At 57.2% G+C, this 15,148-nt stretch overlaps 1 protein-coding gene across 1 annotated transcript; it reads right to left on the bottom strand.

The window, feature by feature from the left end:
* Nucleotides 1–1,920: 1,920 nt before the first annotated feature.
* MOK (MOK protein kinase) lies at nt 1,921–13,562 on the bottom strand. The gene is made up of 10 exons (XM_040975042.1): nt 13,556–13,562; nt 9,806–9,920; nt 7,591–7,680; nt 6,190–6,260; nt 5,272–5,350; nt 5,123–5,171; nt 4,515–4,693; nt 3,928–4,029; nt 3,183–3,356; nt 1,921–1,975 (listed from the first exon to the last, which is right to left on the bottom strand). Exons 1-10 carry the CDS (start codon nt 13,560–13,562, stop codon nt 1,963–1,965), a joined length of 879 nt encoding a protein of 292 aa, XP_040830976.1. The 3' UTR covers nt 1,921–1,962.
* Between the last annotated feature and the right edge of the window lie 1,586 nt (nt 13,563–15,148).

Raw genomic sequence — 15,148 nt, 5'->3', positions numbered from 1 at the left:
AGGAGGGACCCCTGAGGATGGTGCCATCAGCTGCCACCCAGCCAGGAGCCGAGCCCAAACCCCCAAGGAAACAATTCAGAGAACACACATAACCATGGCAGGCCTCAGGGTTGGAGCCAGACTGTGTGCGTCTCAGCAGCGACGCTTCGCCTCTGGGCTCGTCCAACCTGGAGGGAGCCGGGAGTGTCGGAAGGACCCGCCTGAGTCTCCACGGCACCCCTCCCCATGTGACCCCATGGAGGAAGCCCCAGTGTGGCGGCAAGATCGCAGCACAGTGATGTGAGCCCCAGCTGCTCTGCCTCCAAGGGGCAGCCTCCTGCTTGTGTGCCTGGAGAGGGAGCAGAAGGTGGTGCAGCACTTGGGCCCTGCCAGCCACATGAGGCCTGGCTGTGTCCTGGACCAGCCTTGACCATCAAAGGCCGTTTGGGAAGTGAACCAGAGAATCCACAGTTTTCTGCCTTTGAAATAAATAAATCTTGTGCACACACACAGCCAGCCGGCTCTGGCATCCTAACAGCAAGAGAAGGCATCCCGTATGGGTGCCCGTTCAAGTGCCAGCTGCTCTACTCCCGACCCCAGGAAAGCAGCAGGCAATGAGCCAAATGCTTGGATTGTGTGTGCCTGTCTGGGATGGCGTTCCGGTCTCCTGCCTTTGACCAGCCGTTGTGGCTACTCCACATGAAACAGTGTGTGGACAGTTGGTTTCTCGGTCTTTCCTTCTTTGTGTCTTTCAAATCTTCTGAATACCAATATTGAAATGAAACAAGAAACCTGCAACACCTTTCCCAGGGTGTGGTGCATGGCCCTGGGTGGCCCCTGGCCCACGGGAGGCCTGCCCTCACCGGCCTTCCTGCCGCTGGCCACGGCTCTCGGCTCCTCGGGACCTGGCTGAGCTCCTGCCACATCGGGGTCCTGCGAGGGCTACAAAAGCAGCTTGTTCCAGGCCCTCCCTCCCCTCATGAGCCTCGCTGGGCTTCCACCTGCTCCTCCTGGGCTGTGCCCACACTCAGGCCTCCTTGCTTCACCCCTACCCATGGGGAAAGGGGTGGAACGGCTGCTGGGGACTTGGGGACGTGGGGGGTTGGTGAGAGGGGCAGGCCTAGCCCGCACAGTCAGGAGGAGGAACGCACAGCCTGGCCCACACCCTCTGCCCGATCCCACTCCTGGGGCCGGCCTGGCCTTCTTCCTTCGTGAGGTCTCTGCGCACAAGAAGGCCGCACACGTCTTCCCCACACAACATCCGTGCTCCCTAAGACGCTCCCCAAAGCTACTCTAGCTAACCGCTGTGAGGTCCCGGCATCCGGCAGGCCATAGGAGGCGCTGTAACACACCTCAGCTCCATCTTTAATGAGAAGCCCATTGGCAGTGGGGTGTGGGGCCAGCCCACCGATAGAGGGTGCAGTAGGCATCACCTGGCACTGAGGCTGCTGGCCGCTAGTGAAAGTCCTACTTTATACGTGTCTGAATTCATATAAAAGGTTACAAAATGCCTCCCCCCCAGCTTAGACCCAACGGCACAGTGGCTTGAGAGGGGAAGATGGCACTGGTGGGCACAGGGTGACACAAGCCACCAGCCTGGGTGGCCCTCCTGTGTGTGAAGCCAAGGCCTGGGCCTGCCGCTCCCTCCACAGTCGCCAGCCCAGGAGGACAGCTGTGCAGCTCAGTAGCGGCCCACCTTCCTGTCGATGGTAGGCAGGCGCCAGGGTCTTGGCTGAGGCCTCACGTCCCTCTGGGCGTCCGCCTGAGACAAGATATGTGGCTGCTCCAGGGAGGCCGCCAGGGCTCTGCCAGCTGGCGCAACCAGCTGGGCTGGTCTGCATTTCACGGGTCTTGGCAGTGGCACTTTCCCACAGGGCCGGGGACCAAGCACAGCGGGCAGCAGAGGGCTGGACTGTGATAGGAGCCCCAACTGTGGTGACTGCCCAGCACAGCCCAGGCTCCTAGGAGCATTGTCCTGGTGCTTCAGGGCCGCCTTCTGCAAAGGAAGGAAGGGCTGGTGAGTGGGCAGTGGGCAGCCAGGTCTGGGGCCGAGAACTAGCTCCACCCCAAATCTGGCCTCTGACTGTTGGTGGCCATCCCAGGGGGACAGCAGGGGATGGCTTGGAAGTGAATCAGCCCACATACTTTGTTCCCACGTGGTGGGAAGGGTGAGAGACTTAAGGATGACCAAGAACTAGATGCTGGCAGGGGACATGGCTGAACTGAGGCAGGGGGACCGTGCAAAGGGGCCCAAGTGACATGGAGAACAGAGCTAACAACAACACAGCGAAGGGAACCGAGAGTGGGCAGGCAGGTGCAGGGCCACCTCTGCCGATAGGAAATCCCTGTACAGCTGCACAGAGCTAGGGGACTATCCCTGGCTGGCTGGGACCGCAGCTCCTCTGAGCCTCTTGTCCGGCTGTATGTGGCACCAGGAGGCTCGCCCACAGAAGTTGGTGTCTGCAGTGTCATCAGACCCTATACGGCACTCGGGCCAGAACCTCCTCTGGGTCTGCTCCTGTGGGGCCTCCTGGGCTGGGGGGAAGAGGGCTTGGGGTCCAGAACACTGTAACACAGGGACGCAGTAACAGGCACAGGGCGTGGACCCTGCTAATGTTCACTGCCCACCCCAGGCTGTGTCCTCACACAGACCCAGGCCAGCCAGGAGCAGGCAGTCCCCACCATTGGCCAGTCTCATTCAATACCTGCTTTGTGGCTTGCTTAGCCACCTGCCAGCTGTGACTGGAGGGTCCCGGCACTGATGGGCGCTCTGGGAGGAGCACTCCCTGATGGCAGCCCATGACCTGCCCCTCGGCTGCCCTGGAGAGAGAGGGGAGCCACCGTGAGGCCCCGCCAGCTTGAACTGTACACCGCTCCTTCAGGACGCTCTGGCACCTGTTCCTCTTGCCTCGACCCTCCCGGCTCAGCCGGCCAGGGTGTGGAACAGGAGCCTTGGCCAACCCCGACGGGGCCTGTACCGCCCCCCCAGCCTGAACTCGTCCCACATCTGCACACCCAGAGGCACCCTGGCCGGGCCTGCGCCACAACTGCACGTCCACCAAGCTCCCCTCCCCCCATGGGGGTGTTGTCCCCACCAGGAAATGGCACAGGGATCCCCAGGAGGTGGTAGCCACAGTCAGATGCAGAGAGCTGCTCAGGGTCCACTGGTGCCAACCCTCACACGGAGCCCCCAGCCAGCCTACCTCTGCTCCCGGAAGTAGGGGTGCTGCAGGGCCTGGTGGGCAGCGATGCGCATGTCCGGGTCATAGGCCAGCATGGCACGCAGCAGGGAGAGGCACTGCGGGCTCAGCTTGGCTGCCGGGAGAGGTATCCCCGACCCCTTTGTAAAAGCAAAATCAAAATTCATAGCTCTCGACCTGTATTAAAAGCCCAATGATAACTTGATCATGGCGTCGTTGGAGGCACTGGCCCGTCACCCTGACCCGAGGGAGCTGCGCTAGGACGTGTCAGAGTGGGGCCACCCATGCAACAGGTGCACATGGGGCCCTGGGAACTTGCTCCTGTCCCTTCTGCTCCGAGCCCCAGGGGTGGAGTGAGACCCAAGCCCAGGGCTGCCAGCGGTGCTGGCCCCCGAGTGCCCCATCTCCCCACCCTGGCTCCTCTGAGCCTGGCAACTATGGGTGTCTGAGTGGCATGGCATGGCAATTGACCATACCACAAACCAGGAACTGACCCATCACCATGATGTGCCAGCTAGAGGCATCGACCCAGGCCCAGGAGCAAGTGAGCAGCCCCACACCAACACCTGCGACCTTTGGGCCTCAGGAAGCTCCAGTGAGCAGGGGCTGCGCGGCTGTCATGGACAAAGGCTCACGTAGGGCCTGGGTGGGCAGGGGCTGCGCGGCCGTCATGGACAAAGGCTCATGTAGGGCCTGGGGGGGCAGGGGATGGGCCCCTGTCCAGCTGACAGAGCCCGCCCACACTTACTGCTTGAACTTGGTGAGAGTCTCCTGTGCGGGAGTGCCGATGACGTCATGGATTTTGGAAATCTGGTCCAGTTCGTTGGCTCCAGGGAAGAGGGGCCGCAGGCTGCAAGGGCACAGGGGAAGCTCCGTGGGTGGGGTGGGAAAAGTACCACCACGCCATGGCAGCCCCTCGACACAGCCTTGCCCGCAGCCCGGGTGATAGTGACAAACTCAGGGTGGGCCAGGCGAGGCGTGGCTGCAAGCAAACTCCCAGATGCTTGTCAGAGCTTCGACCGTCAGGAACTGTGGCACCAGACTCGGCTCCTGCTCACAGCCGCAGTGCAGGCCTTCCGGCTCTAGCAGAGCCAGAGCTGGGGCCAGAGCGGAGGGCAGAGAACAGGCAGGGGCTGCGGCAAGGAGCTGGGGCAGCCGGTGGCAAGCCCCCACAGTATTCTCCACGTGCTGGTTATCTGCCATGGTCACATGCCAGTCACATAGCATGGCCACTTCCTGTTACATACCACAGTTCCTAAGACCAGCCTGACCCAAGGGCCGTCCCTGTCACCATGGTGGGAAACCCAGAGCAGGCCTGCCGCCTCCAGGCACTACCTGGCAATCTCGTAGAACACACAGCCAGCGCTCCACAGGTCCATCTTGTAGGTGTAGAAGCCATCTGTCAGCAGGCACTCAGGGGCCCGGTACCAGCGCGTGGAGATGTACTCCGTGTACGGCTGTTTGGAGTAGACGCTCCGGCAGGAGCCGAAGTCCCCAAGCTTCAGGACTTGCTGCTGCAGGGGAAGCAGGCCTCACTGTGACACACACACTCTCCCGAGCTCGTGTGGCCAAGGAGCAGGAACACACACTGGGGTGGTTTCTGGGTGGATGTGACACCACTCACAGTCCCATGGCCTGGCTCTCCTACCAGAGAAGTTCAGCTGAGAGCCAGGCAGACAGGGCAGTGACGGGCAGCCCTGCGGTGCCTCAAGTGGGCCCTGCCTGCTCCAGTACAGAGCAGCCATCAAGGTAGCATGAGGTAACCCGTGGGCGTTGGGAACGGGCGTCACTTACTCCTTCTGCCAGCTATGCAGTGGTCTATCCAACAAGCCTCCCTCCCACACTGGGATGGGAGATGCAGGCAGCGCAGGGGCCGCACACGGTGCAGCCCCACGGTGCGAGCAAGCTGGTGCTCAGCCCCTTCCCGCCGCCAGCCGCCTCACCTTGATGAGGATATTTTCAGGTTTTACGTCTCGATGGAATATTCCGTTCCTGCATCCAGTGAGAAAGGAAGAACAGGCTGAGTCATACGTCAGGGGTCTAACTCTTGGCGCTGCATTTTTCCTGGGGCTGCCCAGGTCCAAGCGCATACCTGTGCATGTGGTCCAGGGACCGGCACAGCTGGTACATGTAGCGCATGACCGTCTCTTCTGGTAATGGCTGCCTCCTCCCTGTGCAACCAAGCAGACGGGCTCAGGTGTGGGGACGGCATGGGGCTGCTTTCCGGACATGCCAAAGTCCGACTTCCTCATGCGAGATAATCTGAGACAGCTTTAGGAAAAGCGCAGCATGCCCCAAAAGAAACCTTGCAAAAGTCTCCACCCTTGGGGCATTAAGCTACCACCCGTGACACCACATATGGTCGCTAGTTCAAGTCCAGACTGCTCCACTTCTGATCCAGTTCGTTGCCAATGCACCTGGGAAGGCAGCAGAGGACGGCCCAGGTGCATGGGCCCTTCACCCTCGTGGGAGACCCTGAAGAAGCTCCTGGCTTTGCTAGCATATGGAGAACAAACCAGTGGATAGAAGATCTGTCTCCCCCTCTGAACTGGCCCTTATACTGCGGCAGCAGCCCCACTCCCAGCCCCAAGCAGCTGCTGTGTGACGCTGGCCACTCGCTCCCCCTAACAGTGACATCCACCACCATCTGTCCTGCCATCTCCCAGGCAGATCCCCACTCCAGCATCCTCCCTGTCTCCCCAGTGAGCCCCTCCTGCAGGCCCAGGCCCACACTCCTCCTCCGTAGTGCATTCCTGCTCACAGCTACAAAGGGACACCCTAGAATGGGAGCCAGTGAGGGGAAAGCCCCCACGGGAGGCTGACCTGGGGCAGGGGGTGTGGCATCCCAGAAGTCGGGCAGAAGGGCCGCCCAGAGTGTGGTGGTCCCAGCTGAGGGCCTCATGGTCCCCTGCACCAGTCTCATGCAAGTCACAGGACCACTGGAGGCCCTGCAGCACTTCTGGCTGGCCCTGAGGGGGAGGGGCTGCAGCACTCAAACGAGCCCACCTACCTCGGATGAGCTCATAAATATTCATGTCCATGAGTTCACAAACCAGAGCAAGGCAGCCAGACTTCCTGTCACTGAGGAAGAAGGAAGTGTGTAAATGGCTTCGTTTCTCGCTGATCAGAAAGCATGACAGGACAGTTAGCTCACCTGCCATCACACCAGGAAGTACCAGGAAGTTAGGTGTCAGGCAGACCTTCCGGGGCACCACTGGGGTCAGGCAGGCTCCCTGCTCCAACCAGCCAGACCTGTGGCCTGTGGGGCCATTATTCGGGGAGCAGGCTGCCTTGCTCCAACCACCTGAACTGGCCTACAACCGACAAGCACCAGGCCCTGGACATCCTGCTTTAAGGAGGTGTAGCTCTAAAATGCAGAGCCAGTGGTCAGCAGGCAGGAGGGGAGCTGACTGAGCCACGGAGGGCCGGGCTCCACAGCCGCACACGAGGCTGTGGTTTCCTGAGGTGATGTCCATGAAATGGAGACAGCAAGCCCCAAAACGCAGTCAGCAGGGACAGCGAGAGGAGGTTTCTCCTACGCTACTCGGCTGATGGCCTGCTGGACTCCGGGTGGGGACTGGGACCCGGGCTGGCCACCAGCTCCCCCTGTGCTAAGGCAGGCCCTGGCTGGACAGAGCAGCTGCAGCCACCCACTACCCCGCTCCAGACGCTGCCAGACACTGGCAGGGGAATCCGAGATAGCTGTGTCGTGAGAACATTGAGGTAATCCATGCATACACAATGTTGTCACTGCTTTGTGCCCACAGCCACCTCTGGATCCAGCCTGAAACTGGCTTCCAAGGGTGCTGCAGCCCAGTGGGCCATACTGCTGTCCTGTCCCAGGTTAGAGCCACTGGCATGTCTGCTGGCACACCCGGAGGTCCTGGCCAGGCTCTCCAAGCTGAGCCTGGCTCCGCACACCAGGCGGGCACTGGGCGATAGCCTGGTTTTGCTCTCCTCCCCTGTCCTACTCCTTATGGAGGCTTTCCTGGAACTAGAACAGAAAAGGAAACATCCCCTCATGGGATTAGAGAGAAGGCAGCCCTGGCAACTGGCCAGGAAACAGAGAAGGTGATTGCCAGAACCACACAGCCGTGCTGCCTGCAGGCTGCGGCTCACGCGCGGCTGTGGAGCTGACTGCGTGATGCATGCACCCCATGGCCGTGTGTGTGACTCCCGCACCTTCCTGGCACTATCTCAGGGAGGCCATGTCCCTCAGGAGCCAAGATCTTCCTAAAGAAACTGCAAAGTAGGACAACAGACAGAAAGCACGGCCAGCGGCCAAGCAGTACAGCCAGCATTGCAAGGTCCACACAGCTACCTGTGTTAAGGAGACTTCATCATCATTAACCCTCAGGGGTAGGCGGGTTTCCCAGCTCCCCTGGGAATACTGGAATACTGGAATACTCACAACACCACCTCGTGCAGCCTGAGGATGTTCGGGTGTGGATTCAGCCGTCTCAGGGCTTGGATCTCCCGTAGACTGTTCACTTGCTCCATGCTGTTGGGCAGGCACAACAGACGGCAAGACACGGTGTGGGCTAACATCACCATGACACACACATCTTACCAATTAATCAGGCTCTATTCCTGCTAGAAATTGAAATTAAGTAGACTTTGCTTCTGCATTTTCCTATAAAATCAGGGTTGTTGAACCTAGGACATAACGAAAAATGCTGCCCATCTAGGATCCTGAGTCTTCCGTAGTGGGGCTGACGTGGTAGTACAGGAAGCTAATCCTCTGCTGTGCGACACCAGCATTCAAATGGGCGCTGGTTCTAGTCCCAGCCACTCTGCTTCCCATCCTGTGGCCTGGGAAAGCAGCTGAGGACGGCCCAAAGCCTTGGGACCCTGCACCCGCATGGGAGACCTGGAAGAAGCTCCTGGCTCCTGGCTTCAGATCAGCTCAGTTCCAGCCTTTGAGGCCATCTAGGAAGTGAACCAGCGGGTGGAAGACCTCTCTCTCTCTCTCTCATTTCTCCTCTCTGTAAAATCTGTTTTTTAAATAAAAATATTTTTTATTTCGTTTATTTTGTACACTAAGAAACACATAGAGGGATATTGCCATTTCTAAGTAGATTTCCAAAGATTTGCTCAGGCTGATAAGGACACCTTGTGAAAAGGCAGTGTCTAAGACTGAGTAGTGGGCCCGTGTGGACAGAAGGACACTATGACCGTGGAAGGCCAGCGAGCACAGGATTCCATCTGATTGGACGGCCCAAAGCCCTGAGACACTGCACCGTGTGGGAGACCTGGAAGAAGTTCCTGGCTTCAGATCAGCACAGCATTGGGGAATGAATCATCAGACGGAAGATCTTCCTCTCTGTCTTTCCTCCTCTCTGCATATCTGCCTTTCCAATAAAATAAATAAATCTAGCTGCTTTGAATGTTGTGGTCAGGTGACATTCAATATCATTTCTTACTCTCCTGTCAGAAACGACCATGGGTGGCCTTGTGGCACAGCAAGTCAAGCCTCCATCTGCAATCCGGCATCCCACGTGGGCAGCAGTTCCGAATTCGGCTGCTCTGCTCCACTTCCGATGTATTTCCCTGCTAGTGTGCCTAGAAACAGCACAAGATTGTGCAAGCACCTGGGGCCTGCAGCCATGGGGGAGCCAAAAGCAGCTCCTGGCCACTGCTTAGGCCTGGCCTAGTCCCAACTGTTGGGGTCATTTGGAGAGGGAACTAGCAATGTTTCTAATTCTGCCTTTCAAACAAATAAATCTTTAATGAAAAAAATAATTGTGTGTCAGGGCCCAGCATCGTGGGTGGCCTAGCAGCTCAAGTCCTTGTCTGGAATGCGCCGGGATCCCACATGGGCACCGGTTCTAATCATGGCAGCCCCATGCCAAGACACACGGGACGAAGCTCCTTGGTGCAGGCCAGCAGGGCACAGGGAAATGACCCCAGCCACTCAGCAGAGGGAGGCGGACTTCCAAATGACCACACTATCCAGGGCTGGCCCAAGCCCAAGCTAGAAGCCAGCTTCTGCCGGGTCTCCCCCGTGGCCAGCAGGAACCCAAGCACTCCTAGACCACAAGTGGGGAATTGGATTGAAAATGGAACAGCTAGGACTCAAACTGGTGCCAGTGTGGGATGCCGGCACTATAAATGATGCCGTTACACAGCTCTGGCCTCTTTATTTATTAAAGATGTCTTTATTTACTTGAAAAGCAGAATTACAGAGATAGGGGAGACACAGAAAGATCTGTGTTTTAAAAGAAAAAAAAACATTTATTTTTATTGGAAAGGCAGCTTAGATTTATGCAGAGGAGAAAGAGACATCTTTCATCCCCTGGTTCACTCCCCAAATGGCCACAAGAACGAGAGCTGAGCTGACCCAAAGCCAGGAGCCAGGAGCTTCTTCTTGGAACGATACAGACCAAGGCCTGAGTTATCAAACCCAGCACGCCAGCCCTGAGCAGCACACGGAAGCTGTGGTGGGGGCATGCTCCCTTTCACCACTTAGGACTGTTGTTGACCATGAAGCATTGCTCTTACAACGACCTTGATACGAGAGGACCTCAGCAGGATGGACATGCTGCGGCCTGCACAGGTAGGCCTGCCTGTGCTGCGCACAGCACTGCAGGATCCCCTTGGCTGAGTGACGGGTCACGGCCACCTGCCTCTCGAAGCGCTGCTTCATCCGTTTGCATGCGTAGTAGCTCCCGTCCTGTAGGCTCTGCATCTTCACCACCTCAGAAAACGTCCCTTCGCCTATTTTGCCAACCGTTCGATAGTCTAGAAATGAAAGTAATCATAGAATGTCATGAAAGAAAGGATTCCATATTCACTTCCGGACAGCCAACTCTGACCTCTTCTGAGTTTCACAGAAATAAGCTGGGGACCGTCTCTCCACACCCAATGGAGTGCTCGTGCCCCCTCTGCAGGAGAGGCTGCGTTGTGTTGCCCACAAAACTGTCCGCTCCCCGTCCAGCTTCTCCTGTAGGGTGGGAACCACGCTACTAAGTCCTGGCCATTGATATGAGGTCACAAAGATTGGGCACTGCACCTGTGCCCGTGGCGTTGCACCTGTGCCCGTGGCGTCACACCTGTGCCCGTGGCGTCGCACCTGTGCCCGTGGCGTCACACACACACACACACACACACACACACACACACACACACACCAGCAATCAGGTCCCAGGCCAAGTGCAGCATTTCCTGTAATTTTTAGTGTTTTTAAGAGATTTATTTATTTTTATTGGAAAGGCAGAGACATATAAATAATAAATAAACAAAAACAAACTGGATACTTCTCTGCCTTCCAAATAATGAAAGAGAACTTAGGGTTTCTTTGTTTTATTTCTGTTTTGTTTTAATAAGTGATTATGGTTATATCATATATGGCAAATGTCCTCAAATATTAGCAAGAAACATTGAATTATATCCAGGTGAAATGAAAGGATATTCAGGAGTTACGTAAACTATGTCACAGCTGCAAAACTCATTTGCCACGCTCCAGCTGGCCACGCCTGCCACGCCTGCCACGCCTGCCACGCTCCAGCCCTCCACTGCTGAAGACATAGCAGCTATAGTCTTCTTCCTGAGTTTTTCCCCCATCAGCCTCCTAAACCAAGGCAATAGAACAGTCTTTCACTGCCATCTCCATTCTAATTTTGTCCTTCTCTATTTTGGATTGACAGGCAGAGAAAGAGAGCATCCATCCATTGCCTCATTCTCCAAATACCTCCAAGGAGCCAGGGCTGAGCTGGGCTAAAGCAGAAGTCAACTGGTTCTCCCATGTAGGTAGCAGGCCCCCAACCCTTGCACCATCAACTGCAGCCTCCCAGGGGACACGTTAGTAAGAAGCTAGAATCAGGAGAAACATCTAGACTTGAGCCATGTAGTCATCCTAACCAACATCCCAACTTCAGCAAAAAAAAAAAGACAACTGGTATAATCTTGTTAAATGGCAGTTTGATAATAACTATTAGATCTTTAAAATGTATGAACAGTTTTATATTCCACTGTTGTTGAGAATTGTTGTGGTAGCCTAGCAGCTAGTCCTCGCCTTGCATGTGCTAGGATACCATACTGGTGCCAGTTCATGTCCCGGCAGCTCCGCTTCCCATCCAGCTCCCTGCTTGTGGCCTGGGAAAGCAGCAGAGGACGGCCCACAGCCTTGGGACCTGCACCCGCGTGGGAGACCTGGAGGAGGCTCGTGGTTTTGGACTGGCCCAGCTCTGGCCGTTGCGGCCACTTGGGGAGTGAACCAGCAAACGGCAATCTTTCTCCCTCTCTCCTTGTCTTTATAAATCTGACTTTCCAATAAAAACAAGATGAATCTTGAAAAAGATGTTTGAACTCTTTGCTCTTTGACCCAACAATTCCAATTCTGAAACTTATTGTGTAAGCAATACTTGCTCAAGCCTGTGTAACAGGAGGAAGCTACAGTGTTACCTAACGGGGATGTGACTAACCGGAAGCACCTCCACAGGGTCCTGGGGGCTCATTCACGCAACAGGAAATACTAGAAACGTTTCAAGGAAATGACACAGGGGTTACCACTGTGCAACAGCACAATGAACAGCTGTCTGTAACAACATCCCACGTGAGCACTGGTTCAAGCCCTACCTGCTCACATCCCATCCTGCTCCCTGCTCGTGCGGCTGGGACAGCAGAGGATGCCCAAGTACTTGGGATCCTGCATCCAAGTGGGATACCCAGAAGAAGCTCCTGGTTCCTGGTTTTGGATTGCCTCAGCTCCAGCCGCTGCAGCCATTTGGGGAGTGAACCAGCAGATAGAAGATTTCGCTATCTCTCCCCTCTGTAAATCTGCCTTTCCAATAATAATACATTTTAAAAATAATAATAAAATGAAATAAATTTAAAAAGAAGAAAAGAAAGACTCTCCTCAGTGAGGCTCATGCTGTTGCGGGAGGCTAGCCCTCGGCTGTGGTGCTGGTACCCCTCAGCAGAGCCCCAGCAGGGTCCTGGCCGTGCTGCTCTGAGTCAGCTCCCAGCTGATGAATGTGAAAACCAACACAAGATGGGCCCGGCGCGGTGGCGCAGTGGTTAAGGTCCTCGCCTTGCACACCCGGGATCCCATATGGGCGCCGGTTCTATCCTGGCAGCCCCGCTTCCCTTCCAGCTCCCTGCCTGTGGCCTGGGAAAGCAGTTGAGGACTGCCCAAAGCTTTGGGACCCTGCACCCGTGTGGGAGACCCGGAAGAGGCTCCTGGCTTTGGATCGGCATAGCATCGGCTGTTGCGCTCACTTGGGGAGTGAATCATCGGACGGAAGATCTTCCTCTCTGTCTCTCCTCTCTGTATATCCGCCTTTCCAATAAAAACATAATAAAAATAAATCTTAAAAAAAAAGAAAAGAAAACCAGCACAAGATGGCCCCAGGCCCCTGCTTGTTTATCAGTTAAAAACAAATAAAATAAAGTCTTTTAAAAAAATTATTATTATTTTATGAAACAGTTCCATAGGCTCTTGGGATTTCCCTTATCTGCTCCCCAATTTCCGCCCCCCAAAATAATTTAAGATTTTTTTTTTATTGCGAAGTCAGATATACAGAGCGGAGGAGAGACAGAGAGGAAGAGCTTCCATCTGGTAATGATTCACAACCCATGTGGCTGCGACGGCTGGAGCTGCGCCGATCTGAAGCCAGGAGCCTGGAGTCCCGTCCAGGTCTCCCATGCAGGTGCAGGGTCCCAAGGCTTTGGCTGTTCTCCACTGCTTTCCCAGTGCACAAGCAGGAGCTGGGTGGGAAGCAGGACTGCTGGGATTGGAACCAGCGCCCACATGGGATCCTGGCACGTGCAAGGCGAGGACTTTAGTGGTTAGGATACCGCGCCGGGCGTTACTTTGATGTTTTAACAAAAGAAATTCCAACTAAATCATTCGGGTTGCCGGCAGCAGTACCTGGTGGCCGCAGATATAAAACGTCACCCTCTTACCCGCTACATTTCCCGAGATGGCTCCAGCGCGCCCGCACTTCTAATACTCTTTAAATGTCATCAGAATGCCACTTGAGCGTTTCTTTAAAAGCCCTACTGCTTGCTGCCTCATCCCCCTCCCCAGAAAACGCACAGGTCAGCTTTCCACCTGACTGTACACTAAACCGATGCCACTTGGGGGACCAGGCTGCCAGTGCTGGCTTCTTAGTGTCCAATATGGGGAAACAGAATAATCTGCACTGAAAAATCCCCAAAACTCAACTCCCCAAGTGCGCCCAGTCAGTTCGCTTGAGGGGCTCGCAGTCTTCCAGGGAGGCTGTGGGAATGCCAGCTCCTGGCCCAGCTGGGCTGGGGGGCCACGGCAGGTGCCTCTCCACGGCCACCCACGGCCACCCGTCCCCTCCGACAGTCTCTAAGGCTCAAGCCCTAGCCCAACTAGTCTTGGGGTCCCCAGCCCTCCCTGGACTCACTCTTCATCCCGTGATCCATGGACCGGAGGGTAAGCGCCCCACCTTCCACTTTCCCGCCGCAAGGCTAGGACGGTGGTCCGTCTCTAAGGGCGTTAGGATCCCACCGGCGTGTTGCATCCCGTCACCCTAGCAACCGCTGGACCCCTGCGAGCCCCGCGCGTGCGCAGAAAAACGCCCCGCAGCAGTACCCGCTGGCGGCTTGGTTACTAAGCAACTCCTTGCTGTTCGACCAGAGAGTAAATAAAAGCCCTGGGGAGGATTCAGAAGCCGGCCGGCGCCCACTGTGGGTGCCCGGTTCGGCAGGGGCGCCCTGGTTCCAGGACGCTTGGCGGTGAAGGAACGCCGCCGTGCAGGGAGCCTGCCTCCACGGTGCGTTACGAGTGCTTTGCTTACAAAAGGAAGTTAAAGGGTGACTGGGGAACGTTTAACAGTGCGGTCAATCTTCCACCCGCTCACTCCCACCGCAGCTGGACAGAGGCTGCAGGCCGCTCCAGGAAGCCCCCCAGGCTGCCCAGAAAATAATAAGGCGCCTTAGAGAAAACAGCTTGACCCCGTGTGTGCAGCAAGAACAGCTGCGCCGCAGGCCTGCAGATAACGGGAATTGCAGCTAAGGAGAACTCTGGCTGTTGTGCGAGTGGCCCCAGGTGGCCCGGCGGGAGGATCTGTCGCCTGCGATGCCTGCGTGCCGAGAAGCCAGGTTCCAGCTCCCTGCTGATGCGCCTGGGAAAGCAGCAGAGGTGGCCCAAGGTTAGGGACCCCGCACCCACATGGAAAACCCGGACGCAGTCCCAGGCGCCTGGCCTCTACCCTGCCCAGTTGGGCCACTGTGGCCACTTCAGGAGTGTAACCGGGGATGGTAGAACACCCACCCCAGGCTCCGTCGCTCAGATCCGCCTTTCGAACAAATAAAACCATAACACCAGGCATATTAAATGAGTATTTGAAGTACAAATGGGCAGACTTTTTGTTCCAACGTGAAAGCGAAGAAAGAGCAGTGTCTGCACCCACGCCACATGCGGAGCTCGGCCTTTCCTGGCATCCTCAGGTGAGCGGGGTGCCGCCCGCACCCGCTGCACCCGCACCCGCCTCTCGTACCTGCGCCCGCATCTCATACCCGTGCCCGCCGCACCTGCACCTCGCACCAGCACCCGCACCAACACCCGCGCCCGCACCTCGCACCATCACCGGCGCTCGCACCCGCTCCCGCGCCGAGCCCGCCGTCCCCGCTCCCGCACCCGCTCCCGCGCCGAGCCCGCCCCCCGGCCGCCCGGGTAAGTAAGTAAGTAGTTGCTCACAGGGCCGCACTCTGACTCCTTTCGCCCTGGACCCGGCCTGCTCGGGCGCGGGGCGGCGTGAACGCGTCCCGGCGGGGCACGGAGCAGCCGCTCGCAGAGCACAGGCCCCGCGGCGGAAGGAAGCGGGCCCCGGGGTTCGGGCTTGCGGTCCCGCGCGGCCCAGAGCCCACGCGCGGTCGGAAGCGGCCCCGGTGTCCACCCGCGGCTTCTGAGGGGACGCGGCCTGCTCACGGCGGCCGACGAAGCCGCGTCGTCCTCTCAGCGCCGGCGCTGCCCAACTTCCTCATGAGTATTTCGG

The sequence above is a fragment of the Ochotona curzoniae genome, unplaced genomic scaffold (genome assembly GCF_017591425.1).
Source record: "Ochotona curzoniae isolate NIBS_2020 unplaced genomic scaffold, NIBS_Ocur_1.0 contig_2688, whole genome shotgun sequence".
Classification (NCBI taxonomy): domain Eukaryota; kingdom Metazoa; phylum Chordata; class Mammalia; order Lagomorpha; family Ochotonidae; genus Ochotona; species Ochotona curzoniae.
This window is presented reverse-complemented; position numbering and strand designations above follow the sequence as displayed.

What these genes read in the sequence shown, in the direction of transcription:
- MOK (XM_040975042.1), bottom strand. An exon ending in TATTTATGAGCTCATCCGAG is followed by an intron (nt 5,351 to 6,189) that starts GTAGGTGGGCTC and finishes TTGGTTGCACAG; the next exon opens with GGAGGAGGCAGCCATTACCA. An exon ending in CTGAAAATATCCTCATCAAG is followed by an intron (nt 4,694 to 5,122) that starts GTGAGGCGGCTG and finishes CTTCCCCTGCAG; the next exon opens with CAGCAAGTCCTGAAGCTTGG.